The 16369-nt window shown below is 45.9% G+C and overlaps 1 protein-coding gene across 5 annotated transcripts in view; it reads left to right on the top strand.

Moving 5' to 3' along the window:
- The window catches only part of LOC124151876 (BICD family-like cargo adapter 2), a 33076-nt gene that overhangs the window by 7352 nt on the left and 9355 nt on the right, over positions 1 to 16369 (top strand). For 4 of the 5 annotated variants that reach the window (XM_046524554.2, XM_046524553.2, XM_046524551.2 and 1 more), the window contains exons 2-10: positions 2506 to 2804; positions 5593 to 5808; positions 6289 to 6405; positions 6805 to 6951; positions 7450 to 7635; positions 8519 to 8710; positions 9923 to 10111; positions 11205 to 11420; positions 13228 to 13317. In XM_046524554.2, the coding sequence (XP_046380510.1) occupies positions 2547 to 2804; positions 5593 to 5808; positions 6289 to 6405; positions 6805 to 6951; positions 7450 to 7635; positions 8519 to 8710; positions 9923 to 10111; positions 11205 to 11420; positions 13228 to 13317 (1611 nt within the window). In that variant the 5' untranslated portion in view covers positions 2506 to 2546. The remainder of the gene's footprint in view (positions 1 to 2505; positions 2805 to 5592; positions 5809 to 6288; positions 6406 to 6804; positions 6952 to 7449; positions 7636 to 8518; positions 8711 to 9922; positions 10112 to 11204; positions 11421 to 13227; positions 13318 to 16369) is intronic. The other variant, XM_046524555.2, reaches the window with a different exon arrangement.

Raw genomic sequence — 16369 nt, 5'->3', positions numbered from 1 at the left:
ACTAGTGGTATTTGGCTTGTCAGAAATCAAATATCAGTCTTTCTACCCATCACTGGTGGTATTTGGCTTGTCGGGATCAAATATCAGTTGACTCTACCCATCACTAGTGGTATTTGGCTTGTCAGAAATCAAATATCAGTTGACAATCCATCACTAGTGGTATTTGGCTTGTCAGAAATCAAATATCAGTCTTTCTACCCATCACTGGTGGTATTTGGCTTGTCGGGATCAAATATCAGTTGACTCTACCAATCACTAGTGGTATTTGGCTTGTCAGAAATCAAATATCAGTTGACTCTACCCATCACTAGTGGTATTTGGCTTGTCTGGATCAAATATCAGATCACTCTACCCATCACTAGTGGTATTTGGCGTGTCGGGATCAAATATCAGTTCACTCTACCCATCACTAGTGGTATTTGGCTTGTCACAAATCAAATATCAGTTCACTCTACCCATCACTAGTGGTATTTGGCTTGTCAGAAATCAAAAATAAGTTGACTCTACCCATCACTAGTGGTATTTGGCTTGTCGGGATCAAATATTAGTTCACTCTACCCATCACTAGTGGTATTTGGCTTGTCGGGATCAAATACTTGTTGATTCTACCCATCACTAGTGGTATTTGGCTTGTCAGAAATCAAATATCAGTTCACTCTACCCATCACTAGTGGTATTTGGCTTGTCAGAAATCAAATACTGGATGATTCTACCCATCACTAGTGGTATTTGGCTTGTCAGAAATCAAATATCAGTTGACTCTACCCATTACTAGTGGTATTTGGCTTGTCGGGATCAAATATCAGTTCACTCTAGGGTGAAACAATACACCGATATTCCGATGCATCGCGATACTTGACCCATGATACGATATACGATAAACGTAGGCCCATTTATCGATATGCCACGATACGGAACGCAAATCTCAAGTACAGCGTTTCCTCGCTATTGTGCCTTTCAATAAACCGCTAACTTGGTTATAGCGCGCGGTAACGCATGGCTCCCAAAAACGTACTTACATTTTTAATAAGCTCAGGTTTTACACCGACAGATGTTTTTCCCCATCTCAAAAAACATTATCAGCTGATCCTCGCAAGCACATAACAATGGAAATACCTGTCAGCAAATTCGAACTGAAGTACGCAATTCAATACCATTATCATACTATCTTGTTATTAAAACGTGTTCATTGTATATCTGGACTTGTGTTTGTAATATATTTTAATAGTTTTTTTCAAAATTTCATTTAATATTGTTTTCATTAAGTAATGTGAAATTGTGTGTGAAAAGATAAAGCAACCACGGTCAGATTACCGCTTTTGACGCATTGGAACGAACTTTAGTTGCTAGAGAATGGATACATATATTAAAAATGCCATACTTTGACTTGTTAAAAGTCATATTTGTGGCAATTTGGCTAATATATGTCAACATAACGTTTTCGCAATCAAAATGCATGTAGCGCAGGAAGTCCCTATGGTGACTGGTCAAATTGTTCCATACGTAAAAATAACCTGCAACAGCAATCACCAGTACCAAAATGCTACACTTGTGGTTCTTATAATTATATATATAATTATATTGTGAAAGCTGCAACTAAGGTAACACGATATTGGAATAAATTATTCCTGATAAAACAATAATTTCAGATACAATTTCTTCGATCATTGCATCAAAATTCTTTGAAGTTGTATCACTGGTGGAGCACATTAATTATTTTCTGGTGTTTGAACTTTGAATTGTTTTGAAGGAAAGTTAGAGAAAGTTCCACTTTGAAGCTGAACAACTTCAGTAGTCTTGTTATTTTGACTGTTCCAAAATCATAAAAGGTTCAATCTTGACATGCTTTTAGTCTTGTTTTTTTTATCATTGCGTATCACTAGTCGTATTTGGCTTGTCAGAAATCAAATATCAGTTGACTCTACCCATCACTAGTGGTATTTGGCTGATCAGATATCAAATATCAGTTGACTCTACCCATCACTAGTGGTATTTGGCTGATCAGAAATCAAATATCAGTTCACTCTACCCATCACTAGTGGTATTTGGCTTGTCAGAAATCAAATATCAGTTGACTCTACCCATCACTAGTGGTATTTGGCTGATCAGAAATCAAATATCAGTTGACTCTACCCATCACTAGTGGTATTTGGCTGATCAGAAATCAAATATCAGTTGACTCTACCCATCATTAGTGGTATTGTTTGTTTTTTCTTTTCTTGGGGACACAGCACAGGAGTTTCCACTTAACTTTTGGAATGAGATGACATAAGCAATTAGTATGAGTCAGGATAAGTATAAAAGATATTTTTACCCTAAAAAATATGTTTTTGTAGCTTTTCTAACTGTGATGTATGTAGTAAGTCTTGTGTTGAGCATGTTGAGAGTTCCTTGTATACTGACACATAATTTTCATGTTCTAAGACACATTGGCAACCAGGAAATATTTTATAAACTAAACACTAAATATATGGTCGTTTGCTAATTCGAAGTTTGGCATTGCAGCATTGTAAGGACAGTGCCCACCCCAGCGCAAGGGGAGAGCCATGTGTGCATGCAAGCTAGACTTGTCTCCTTCGGGATCCACTCCAGCACTCTGTGAACTTGAAGATCTCCTAACTCTTGTGTCCATGGCGTCCTACCAAGGGGATTCCCCCAGTGAGGGCGACCTATATGCTCAGTTGGCTCAGAAAGAGCAAGACCTGATCCTTGCAGCTGAGCTTGGGAAGGCTTTGCTGGACAAAAATCTCGAACTCTCGACCAGGAATGAACAGCTACTGGAAGAGTACTCCTCGAAGATAGAGGTATGTGACATTCAGTGTTCAAAGCTGCTACTTGTCGGCTATCCCGAGGCTGGAAACATTTCTATCTATTCACAAAAATCACATATACATGCTCACTCACTCACTCAATTACCCTCCCACACAGTCAACCTCACTCACTCACCCTCCCACACAGTCAACCTCACTCACCCTCTCAGTCAACCTCACTCACCCTCCTAGTCAACCTCACTCACCCTTCCACACAGTCAACCTCACTCACCCGCCTACAGTCAATCTCACTCACTTACCCTCCCATGCAGTCAACCTCACCCTCCCACACAGTCACTCTCACTCACTCACCCTCCTACAGCCAATCTCACTCACTTACCCTCCCATGCAGTCAACCTCACCCTCCCACACAGTCAACCTCACTCACTCACCCTCCTACACAGTCAACCTCACACACCCTCCTAGTCAACCTCACTCACTCACCCTCCTACACAGTCAGGGGCGGTCGGGTAGCCAAGTGGTTAAAGCGTTGGCTCGTCACGCCGAAGACCCGGGTTCGATTCCCGATATGGGTACAATGTGTGAAGCCCATTTCTGGTGTCCCCCGCCGTGATATTGCTGGAATATTGCTAAAAGCGGCGTAAAACCATACTCACTCACTCCTACACAGTCAACCTCACTCACTCACCCTCCCACACAGTCAACCTCACTCACTCACCCTCCCACACAGTCACTCTCACTCACCTACCCACACAGTCAACCTCTCACTCATCCTCCAACACAGTCACTCTCACTCACCCTCCCACACAGTCACTGTGACTCATCCTCCAACACAGTCACTCTCACTCACCCTCCCACACAGTCAACCCCACTCATCCTCCAACACAGTCACTCTCACTCACCCTCCCACACAGTCAACCCCACTCACCCTCCCACACAGTCAACCTCACTTACCCTACCACACAGTCAACCCCTCACCCTCCCACACAGTCAACCTCACTCACCCTCCCACACAGTCAACCTCACTCACCCTCCCACACAGTCAACCTCTCTCACCCTCCCACACAGTCAACCTCACTTACCCTACCACAGTCAACCCCACTCACCCTCCCACACAGTCAACCTCACTCACCCTCCCACACAGCCAACCTCACACACCCTCCTAGTCAACCTCACTCACTTACCCTCCCACACAGACATCCTCACTCACTCACCCTCCTACACAGTCAACCTCACTCACCCTCCCACACAGTCAACCTCACTTACCCTCCCACACAGTCAACCTCACTCACCCTCCCACACAGTCAACCTCTCTCACCCTCCCACACAGTCCCACTCACTCACTCACCCTCCTACACAGTCACTCTCACTCACTCACCCTCCTACACAGTCAACCTCACTCACCCTCCCACACAGTCAATCACACTCACCCTCCCACACAGTCAACCTCACACATCCTCCTAGTCAACCTCACTCACCCTCCCACACAGTCAACCTCACTCACCATCCCACACAGTCAACCTCACTCACACACCCTCCTACAGTCAACCTCACTCACTCAACCTCCTACACAGTCAACCTCACTCACTCACCCTCCCACACAGTCAACCTCACTCACACTCCCACACAGTCAACCTCACTCACTTACCCTCCTACACAGTCAACCTCACTCACTCACCCTCCCACAGTCAACCTCACTCACTCACCCTCACTCACTCACCCTCCCACACATTCAACCTCACTCACTCACCCTCCTACAGAGTCAACCTCACTCACTCACTCACTCACCCTCTCACACAGTCCCACTCACTCACCCTCCTACACAGGCAACCTCACTCACTCACCCTCCTACACAGTCAACCTCACTCACTCACCCTCCTACACAGTGAACCTCACTCACTCACCCTCCCACAGTCACTCTCACTCACCCTCCTACACAGTCAACCTAACTCACCCTCCCACACAGTCAACCACACTCAATCACCCTCCCACACAGTCAACTTCACTCACCCTCCCACACAGTCAACCTCACTCACCCTCCCACACAGTCAACCTCACTCACTCACCCTCCTACACAGTCAACCTCACTCACTCACTCACTCACTCACCCTCCCACACAGTCCCGCTCACTCACACTCCCACTCACTCACCCTCCTACACACTCACTCTCACTCACTCATCCTCCCACACAGTCAACCTCACTCACTCATCCTCCTACACAGTCCCACTCACTCACCCTCCTACACAGTCACTCTCACTCACCTACCCACACAGTCAACCTCTCACTCACCCTTCTACACAGTAAACCTCACTCACTCATCCTCCTACACAGTCAACCTCACTCACTCATCCTCCTACACAGTCAACCTCACTCACTCACTCACTCACCCTCCCACACAGTCCCGCTCACTCACACTCCCACTCACTCACCCTCCTACACACTCACTCTCACTCACTCATCCTCCCACACAGTCAACCTCACTCACTCATCCTCCCACACAGTCACTCTCACTCACCTACCCACACAGTCACTCTCACTCACCTACCCACACAGTCAACCTCTCACTCACCCTTCTACACAGTAAACCTCACTCACTCATCCTCCTACACAGTCAACCTCACTCACTCATCCTCCTACACAGTCAACCTCACTCACTCATCCTCCCACACAGTCCCACTCACAGTCCCACTCACTCACCCTCCTACACAGTCAACCTCACCCACATCCTCCCACACAGTCACTCTCACTCACCCTCCCACACAGTCAACCTCTCACTCACCCTCCCACAGTCACTCACATCCACTCACTCACTCTGTGCAGGAACTGGAGCAGGAACGGCATGAGCTGCATCTGCGTCTGGAGAAGATCGAGGCAGAGTATGAGAACACCGTGAAGGAGCTGCAGTATGACATCGGCTACCTGCGCCACGAGCTGCAGTCGAGCAAGCAGCAGGAGCAGACGGGTGACAGGGAGCGCTCACAGACCATCCGCAGCCTCAAGCAGCAGAATGAGAGACTCAACGAACAGCTCAAACAGGTAGTGGTCAGGAACAGCTATAAGGTGTTACAAGGTCCTGAAGTTGTGTTTGATGATCCAATAGAATTTTCACTGTTTATGTGTGCTAATAATACTCTTTGACATTCAAGACAAACGTCAGACACCACTGTCAGCTTGTGACAATGTCAGGTGTCCAACACTTTAGGCCAAACACTGGATATTTGAAACAACTTGGCCTCATACAATCTGAGAATGGCAGAAAAAAAAGGTTCATTCAAATGTTGAGATTGTAAAAAGTTGCTTATACATACATGATATAGAACAATTGCGATTTAAATCATTTATGTGAGAGTATTACAAGTGGTTCTATTACTAACTGTTGTGGTAAGTGTCTAAGACCTGCATAACTTTGGGCTTTCCTCCCACATTAAGCTGACACGCCATGATATAACTGGAAATTTAAAAGCTGCTTTAATCCCAACTCACTCACTCACCTAACTGTTGTTTCCATGGTAACAGTCTGCGTACCGTGAGGAGGAGTTGGGGGAGGAGGTGCAGACTCTGAGGGAGCAGATGATGTCGAAACGGACGTCGATGCACGAACATGTCATCCACCTGGAGATTCTCCGGGAAGAGGTGAGTACACTCAGGTCGATCAACTTCGCCGATGTGAGTATCATTGAATTATGTACCTTGGGTATGTCCATTTCTGGAAATAATACAGTGTTACATTTGTCAAAATAGACCGACACAGGTTCTTTGTATACCTTTGTATTCATCAGCCAACACAATACACCTGCTGCACTCACACATGTGGACACTCAACTGCTAACCTAAAGCAAACAAAGATGGCCACCGTAAAGTCATTCCCAAAAGCAGATGACAGTTTCGTATTTGAGGGGAAGTTTTGTATCCACATATCAACAACTTTTGTAATGTGTTTATTTCAACTGATGCAGAGTTTAGTCTTTAAATACAAAGATAATGCATGTCAAATGAGCTTCTGACACCGGTTTTGTGTTTGTGATGTCACAGAAAAACCAAATCCAGGAGAAATGCCATGAGGTGGAGAAGCGGATCGGGATGCTGACCGAAGAGCGTGACGCCCTGGCCTGTAGTCTGGAGGAGTCCCACGACCGCATCATGATGCTGGAGAGACAAAAGCAGGAGAAGGATCAACAGGTAACATGGGGAATGCCGACAGGTGTCATCCCTTTTGGGATTTAAAGTCTGAATTTGATCTACATCTCTTTAGCTTAATTTGCTGTTATGCAAATGATTGCTAAAATTGTTGCTATTCATAACTTATCACTGTTTGTTGTTTAACGCCGCACTCAGCAATATTCCAGCTATATGACGGCAATCTGTAAATAATTTAGTCTGGACCAGACAATCCCGATCTTCACGGGTCACTTCTCGCTGATTAAATGAAAGATAGTGTAACAAGACTGATCAGTGTGCCGACTATTACATTTGACATCTCCAGTGAGGACAATAGTGTCTCAAGCACCATGATCCAAGTATTTCAGAGCATTGTCTTCCTGCACAGTGGTGCAGAGTAGTGTGGTCCAGAAAGTCTAGGTACAAACTCTGAGGACTAGTGAAATAAGGTACCGGACGGGTGTTCAAAAACTGAATGTCTACTGCTGCACCTACACTGCCATCTTGTTCCTGTTCTAGCTCCACCAGCAGCAGCGGGAGGTGATGGAGCTCCAGGAGGCCAACGCCCAGCTCCAGGCACAGGTGGAACATTTGTCTCAGCAGAGTCAGTCCAGCTCCACCGGGCCCTCCATGAACCTGTTCAGCGAGCTCACTGCCATGTCGCCCGGCTTCGAGAATTCCCTACACAGCGAGATGCGGGAAGATGTAAGTAGGTGCTGCCAGGACGTGGGTGGGTCTACCTTGCTCGTGGTGTAGCTCTACAAGAATGTGGGTGGGTCCATCTTGCAGGTGACTGGCACTCTAGGATGTGGGTGGATCCATCTTGCGAGAAGTGTAGCACCCCTAGGATGTGGATGGGTCCATTGTACCAGTGTCTGGCACCCCTAGGATGTGGGTGGGTCCATCTTGCCAGAGGTGTAGCACCCCTAGGATGTGGGTGGGTCCATCTTGCCAGTGTCATAGCACCCCTAGGATGTGGGTGGGTCGATCTTGCCAGGTGTGTAGCACCCCTAGTATGTGGGTGGGTCTATCGTACCAGTGTCATAGCACCCCTAGGATGTGGGTGGGTCCATCTTGCCAGGGGTGTAGCACCCCTAGGATGTGGATGGGTCCATCTTGCCAGAGGTATAGCACCCCAAGTATGTGGGTGGGTCCATCGTGCCAGTGTCATGGCACCCCTAGGATGTGGGTGGGTCCATCTTGCCAGAGGTGTAGCACCCCAAGTATGTGGGTGGGTCCATCGTGCCAGTGTCATGGCACCCCTAGGATATGGGTGGGTCCATCTTGCCTGTGTCATGGCACCCCTAGGATGTGGGTGGGTCCATCTTGCCTGTGTTGGGGCACACCTTTGACATGGGTGAGGCCACCTTGCCATTGGTTTGTCACTTCGAAGACGTAGGTGGGTCCATCGTGCCGGTGTTGTGGAACCAATCCTTAAACCTTTTCACCTCTCTCTTTGATGCCTATGAATACTATTAAATACATTTATGAGGTCATGGAGTGATCACAGTCAGCCGTACAAAACATTTGTCTTCTCCTTGGTAATGTACACGCCAGTACTGATGGTATGAATGTCGTTACACTTCAGCACCCTCTCAACCCATGGCACCGCAGCATGTCGGCAGAGATGCTGGATGAAGACGACTATGAGTGTGATGATGATGACGACCAGTTCGAGATGGCGATGCTGGCCAACTCCACAATATCGAACGAGAGCAGCTTCCTAACAGAGTTCCAGGAGGCCACGGCCACCTCATCCAGCAGAGAGGAGGAGACAGAGGTGATCCTCCCTTTCATATCTGTTCTTCCTCAGCTGCTGCAATTCCCTGTCTAGAGTTACCTCCCTTTGATGTGCCATAGCCTCAGGGGAAGATAGTGATAACTAACAAAAGACTGATTTTGAGAAAATCGCATTTGAAAATTTGAGGTTGCCTGAAAAAGGTTGAAATTAGTTTGGAAAAAGGTCTTCATTTGTTTGTTGGATTCTTTGTTCATACAGATTGTGTTTCTAGCTTTTGTCAGCAATAACTCATGCTCTTGGGTTTCATCAAAGTGGTAAAGCTCTAAGATCTAAGATCACTTCAGGCTGTCCTCCCACAGGATGCTGACATGTGATGATATAAACGTGAAACATTTGAAATTGGTGTTAAACCAACACTCAGTGACTCACCCCAGTTAGACTGTTGTCCAGCACTGATAGTGTGTGGTGTTGAAGACCTCAGTGGGAAACTGTTTCCCCCGTGATTGACATTACACGGGGCATCGATTGACATGACAGTTGTTATGGGAGAGTGGGTACAGGGAAAAGTGATTATACACTAGATTAACATTAAATGTCCCATGCACTAGGCATGATGATGATGATGATGGTGATGATGATGGCATCCTTAAATTCTCTTCTTTGTGTGGATCACTTCTTAATGCCATTCAAAGACATGATCATGATAGGCCATAGACTGCCTCCATGGTCAAGTGGTAGAGCGTCCGCCCGGAGAGCGGTAGGTCAGGTTCGATCCCCGGCCGCGTCTTACCAAAAGACGTTAAAAGATGGTACTTGTTGTTACCCTGTCTGGAGCTCGGCATTAAGGGGTTAAAAGCAAGGATTGGTTGGCTCGTAGTCAGTATAATGTGTCTGAGTGGGATATTCATGTTAAACTGCGGCATGGTATCTCAGTGGGCTAGCACTATAAATCAGCATCAGTCCGGTCTAGTACAAGCAGCCACACACACACACACATGTATGCACGTCGCTATATAAGTGCAATAAACTTAACTTTGAATGTATGACATGGTTTTTGAGATTTTAACATTGAGTTTTAGATATATGCGACTCAAAAGCAGTATACAGTCCTATGAGAAAATCGGCTGTTCTTATAATTAGTAGTTTGTTGCGGTGTCAAGAATACAGGTATTTTACATGCCTTGCTTTTCACACTTGAAGAGAAAAGATGTTGTCATGGGTAGTGTTTCTCACTGGTGGTGTTGTCTCCAGCTGCGCACCGAGGTGATCGGGACGTACAAGCAGCTACAGAAGATGCTGAGAGTCATCAAGGGGGAGAGCACCTGTTCCAATGACTCCTCAGATGAGGATGCTGGGGCCCACGGAGGACAGGCCGGCAAACTGGGCGACTGTCTACATGATCTACAGCAGCTGATGCAGGACATGATGAGCATGCATATGGTGGGTGGCGTGATGTACAGTGTGTGTACAGTGTGTGAAGTGTGTGTACAACATGTACAGGGCGTGTATAGCATGTGTAGTGTGTGTGCAGCGTGTGTGCAGCGCGTGAATAGTGTGTATACAGTGTGTGAACAGTGTGTGAAGTGTTTGTACAGCATGTACAGGGCGTGTACAGCATGTGTAGTGTGTATGCAGCGCGTGAATAGTGTGTATACAGTGTGTACAGCGTGTGAACAGTGTGTGTACAGCGTGTGTACCGTGTGTGTGTGTACCGTGTGTGTGTGTACAGCGTGTGTAGTGTGTTCAACGTGTGAACAGTGTGTGTACAGCGTGTGTAGTGTGTGTGCAGTGCGTGAACAGTATGTATACAGTGTGAACAGTGTACAGCGTGTGTAGTGTGTGTACAGCATGTGTAATGTGTGTACAGTGTGTGTACAGCGTGTGTACAGGGCGTGTACATTGTCTGTGAAGTGTGTGTACAGCGCGTGAACAGGGCGTTTACAGTGTGAACAGGGCGTGTACAGTGTGTGTGAAGTGTATGTACAGCGTGTGTGAAGTGTGTACTTTGTGTGTACAGTGTGTGAAGTGTTCAGTGTGTGTACAGTGTGTGAACAGGGCATGTACAGTGTGTGTACAGCGCGTGAACAGGGCATGTACAGTGTGTGAAGTGTGTGTACAGCGTGTGTGTACAGTGTGTGAAGTGTTCAGTGTGTGTACAGTGTGAAGTGTACAGCGTGTGTAGTGTGTGTACAGTGTGTGAGGTGTACAGCATGTGTAGTGTGTGTGAAGTGTAGTGTGTGTACTTTGTGTGTAGTGTGTGAATTGTACAGCGTGTGTAGTGTGTGTACAGTGTGTAGTGTGTGTACAGCGTGTGTGAACTGTGGTGTGAGAACTGTGTGTACAGTGTGTGTGCAGCACATGTACAGTGCGTGTACAGCACGTGTACAACATATGTACAGCGTGTGTAGTGTGTACAGTGCGTGTACAGTGTGTGTATGCCACTATACTAGTGCAATAATATTGACAGCAACTTTATTTCGGCCATTTTATTACCTCCCGTCACCATCTCAGTGTATCAATTTGTTTGTTCCAGGACCAAAGTGACTACTCCTATGGGGGAGCCACAGCGTCGGCGTCAGCGTCTATGGTGTCATCGCTATCCATGGACTGCATGGAGAAGTCTATCAGCGACCTTCACGTGGAGCTGATGACGGCGCAGCGTGACCTGAACAAGGTGCAGCAGGAGTGTGCCACTCGAGATGCGCAGCTCATGCAGAAGAGTGCGGAGTTTGCTGCCATGGCCCAGAAGGTAGTCATCGACTGTGTTTGTCCATGTACTGCCCCCAGTGTTACAAATTAAGCACGAGAGTCAAGGGGTGTTTGACTGCTTGTCATAGCCCCGAATCTTAATAATCAAACATTTAAGTACAAAAGCTTGTCAAAAAAGTAATGACTTGTTTACATGATTATATAGCTTTAACATTGTCTATGCAAATTTAAATTTCAACTTTCCCACAAAAAGGCAGTAAAGGTCAAGGACCCTAGACACCATAATTTCTAACACTGCTCGACTTTGTAACCTGCATATCTACCTGTTCTTGTGTATAGACAGTAGACATATAGACTCCATAATGCGTGCATATTATCAGCATCTTGTTCTCTGCAGTAGTAGAGAGTCACTGAAGCATGATCCTAGTGGTTGTATGTACTCCTTTCTTAACTAACATTGTTTTTGTGTACGTTTTCTCATCTCCTTATGTAATGACAATGTAATCAACAATGAAGGTGACCCAGCCAAGGACTTCCAGTGTGGTACACGTGCTTGACACCAACTAGTGTTTGAAGGAGGGGTACAATGACATAGTAGTCAAGCATCCTATCGTATACTCTGCTGAAACAGTAGGTCCTGCAATTGTATGTGCAGAGTTGTGTCCCTTAGTCATGCCAGAATCCTATGATCATGGGCTCAAATCTTGGTTCGCTCTGACTATTTTTCTAAGTAACTCAGCAACATCCAGTTCTTGTGGGTTTCACTAAAGCGGTAAACGTCTGATACCTATATCAATTCAGGCTTGCCTCCCACGCCAATCTGACATGTCGTGAAATAACTGAAATACTGTTCAAAATGGCAGTAAATCAAACTCACTCACTTTCATATTAGCTCCCAGGGTACCATCGTCTATACTTGACAGGTGTTGTAGACGCTGCTTCATGCCCAGTGAATACATAAGTCCCTGTGCAGTGTGGCAATGCCTGTCTATTCAGTTAACTATTGAAAATGAGGTTGTTAGTAACTCACAGAAGTCAGATGACCCCTACTACGTGCATGAACACAGGTCATCGCACAAATGGCAATATTCTTCCTACAGCTTTTGTCAGCCTTGCGGCCATCTTCTCTACAACAGCAAGGTCGTTCAAGGTTAATCCACAGAGTTAGGCTTATTTGTCGTCCCGGAGTTCTACTCTTGATGCCTCCCTGCTACATTGCACATCGGCTCTATGTATTCACTGTGTATTCACGTGGTGAATACAAACCCCTGACGTATGACAATAAGCATCTGTATGACTGCACCCTAGCAGTTAGGGCTGTAATAATTCTCCGATACCTACGATATCATTGATACTAAGGTACAGACACTATTTGAATCGTCAGTTTGTGAGATCATGATACGCTTCAAATAGAACAGAAACTGATACAGTTACTTCCCGTAAGGGAAGGAGTAGCATTGCTCAACTTGTAAGCATGGCGTAACACAAGGAAGGGATGATAGAGGACAAGCGAGATGCATATTAAAAAACTGTTTTGTTCTTGGTTTTTTTTCGTTAACAAGTTTGTTTTTGAGATAATAATTAGTAAATGAATGAGTCCAGAGGTGTATCGTGATACGTATTGCATCGCAAGATACAAGGCGGTACTTAGCTGTACTAGCAATGAAATGTGTGTGTGTGTCACTATGTTCCTGGTGTGGATTCACATCATTAGCCTGGATGTATGCAGCCTTTCAGTCCATAAGGCAATACAACAGGTGAGACACATTAAAGTTGCCATCAAATCTTTATTATTTTTTCCCACCAGGGAGTAAGTTTTAATTGTTTGGGTCGTCTTTGTGTTGAAGTATCACCCGGGGGCCATGCTGGCTCACTGCTGCTTCCCTTGGATGGCCAAGTTAAAGATCAAACTGGCTCCGCTGATGGTGTGTTACCTGGTATGTCCGACGCCGACAGCGTTCTTTCATCTTCCTAACATTGCCGCTAACCTAACAGCTTTCATCATTCAATAGCATCCTGCTCACATTGCTGCTAATCCATTTTGTTGCCGCTGTAGATGTGTTCGTGAAGCAGCTCAGTATTAAGTGTTTCCTGGACCTTGGCATCCCTGTTTGTCGGAGTTGCTCAACCATGCACCCTTTGCACAAAATGATCTTAGTGCTACGATTGTTATCAGTTAATGTTAAACTATGGGAGTTACGATTGTGTAAGTGCTACGGTTGTTGTAAGTCTACGGTAAAGTATCGGAATGACAATGGTCTTAGCACTGTGATTGTCGTAAGTGTATGTAAACGTGTTGGAGTTACCATGGTCTTAGCACTACGATCGTCATAAGTGTAGTTTAAAGTGTGGGAGTTATGATTGTCTTCGCGCTACGATTATCCTAAGTGTATATTTAAGTATGGTAGTGACAATGGTCTTAGATTAGCGCTATGATCGTCATAAGTGTATGTTAGAGTGTGGGAGGTATGATTCTCTTAGCGCTTCGATTGTAGGAAGTGTATGTTAAAGAATGGGACTTACGACGCTAAGCTCGCTTTGTGGAACAGGGCCCAGATAGTTGGTCACACAAGCCTGTCCTAAGTCATGCCAGACATTATGACAATGCTGTGTCTGAAATTTATCTTTTTTTAACACACACTTATTTGTATAGTTTACCTCTTCTCTCCTGGCATATTCATCCAGACAATCTGTAAAACAGGGAAGTAAGTTGGATGTCTTTATCCTGCTAATTGACATGAGTAAATCTAATGTTCCCAACAGTTGAAGGTTTTCTCAAAACACAGCAGATACATTGATGAGTAATATTCCCATGTTCCATTCTTCAAGATGGGGAGTATTTAACACTGTCAATTACATGCAGAATAGTATCTGGAGGCTTGGACACCCAGTTTTCCTGTTTGAGTTTGTTTGTGGAAGTATGCTTAGAAAGCAGGTATAGTCAGTAGAAAAGTAAAATTAGCTAGGATTTCAGGTTTCTTGTACTTTGGACATGTGACTAGCTTGAACTGACACTGGTTGGCAACTCTGTACAGGGCGCTGTTGTATAAGGCGATCTTAGCGCTAAGGTTGTTGTTACTCCCATACCCTAACATAGACTTACAACAGTCGTAGCGCTATGGTTGTTGTTACTCCCATACCCTAACATAGACTTACAACAGTCGTAGCGCTATGGTTGTTGTTACTCCCATACCCTAACATAGACTTACAACAGTCGTAGCGCTATGGTTGTCTTGTACACCCAGGACTGTAGTATTGGTGCTCCTATTGCCAGGCTTGTACACTTGTAGGTACACTGCTGCTTTCAGTATGTTGCTAGTATCCCATCATCATGACAGTCATCATCATCATCATCGTCATCATCATCTTCATCGTGGTGGACTGACGCCTCCTGTCCCTACTGACCCCTACTGACCCCTACAGTCAGTAACCTCCACGCTGCATGTCTCCTGTATATATGTTCAGGTCAAGGACGTTGTGGTTCATGAAACATGAAGGTCAAATTGTCACGACTTAGTCACATATGGTCTTATTTCAGTGTAATTTTAAAATATATTTACTGTGTAAGCACGATTGTGTAAAAGACATGTACCTTTGTCAACATTGTCGGTGTTGTTACTTGGCACCATCCTGTTATGAGAACCACAACCATTTATAAAAAGGCTGTAATATTTAGTGGTATGTATTCCATTTTATGTAACATATCGGCAGTGATGTTTGTTGTGAAGCATGCCAAGTTTAGTTTCCTCAATCTAACCATGCTAACCTTCCTATGTGTGTGCATGATGAGCTGGTGCTAGTCTTCCCCTGGCTTCCCCTGGCTTCCCCTGGCTTTACCTGGCTTCCCCTGGCTTCACCTGGCTTCCCCTGGCTTCCCCTGGCCTCCCCCTGGCCTCCCCCTGGCTTCCACTGGCTTCCACTGGCTTTACCTGGCTTCCACTGGCTTCCCCTGGCTTCCACTGGCTTTACCTGGCTTCACCTGGCTTTACCTGGCTTCCACTGGCTTCCACTGGCTTTACCTGGCTTCCCCTGGCTTCCACTGGCTTCCACTGGCTCTCCTGGCTTCCCCTGGCTTCCACTGGCTTCCCCTGGCTTCCACTGGCTCCCCCTGGCTTCCCCTGGCTTTACCTGGCTTTACCTGGCTTCAACTGGCTTTACCTGGCTTCCCCTGGCTTCCACTGGCTTCCCCTGGATTTACCTGGCTTCCCCTGGCTTCCACTGGCTTTACCTGGCTTTACCTGGCTTCCCCTGGCTTTACCTGGCTTCCACTGGCTTTACCTGGCTTCCCCTGGCTTTACCTGGCTTTACCTGGCTTCCACTGGCTTTACCTGGCTTCCCCTGGATTTACCTGGCTTCCCCTGGCTTTACCTGGCTTCCACTGGCTCCCCCTGGCTTCCCCTGGCTTTACCTGGCTTCCCCTGGCTTTACCTGGCTTTACCTGGCTTCCAATGGCTTTACCTGGCTTCCCTTGGCTTCCCCTGGCTTTACCTGGCTTCCACAGGCTTCCACTGGCTTCACCTGGCTTCACCTGGCTTCCCCTGGATTTACCTGGCTTGTACATGTAAAATGTTTTTTCCTGCACTCTGAGATTAAATCTTGGCTTCCATTTGCCTCATTCCATGGTGATTTATGAGCAAATAAAGAAGTTGTTGTACACAACAATACAAAATGGTGGCGGGTTGTCATTCTGCCAAAATGATCCAGTTAAAAAAATGGAACATACACGGAGAAGTGGTGAAATTTTGACAGATGGGCTTCTACTTTACGTTTCAGCAAGCCCTTTGTAATTTACCTGACACAAGACAACGGGCTAGCAGTTAAATCGACCCCTGCTGGACACTGACTGTTCAAAGTACTCAAGTATACAACAGGAGTGTTGTTGATACCAATGTTGGCTTTTGGATTGCAATTCCTGTGTTCATGCCTTAATACTTACTAAAGTTATGAATGTGTTGTCATAGCATCTGACTGTAGGCGTATTTATTGCCA

Source organism: Haliotis rufescens, unplaced genomic scaffold, assembly GCF_023055435.1.
Source record: "Haliotis rufescens isolate VD_foot unplaced genomic scaffold, xgHalRufe1.0.p SCAF_15, whole genome shotgun sequence".
Classification (NCBI taxonomy): Eukaryota; Metazoa; Mollusca; class Gastropoda; order Lepetellida; family Haliotidae; genus Haliotis; species Haliotis rufescens.
The sequence above is the reverse complement of the archived record's forward strand: the minus strand, read 5'-3'. Positions and strand labels throughout refer to the sequence as shown.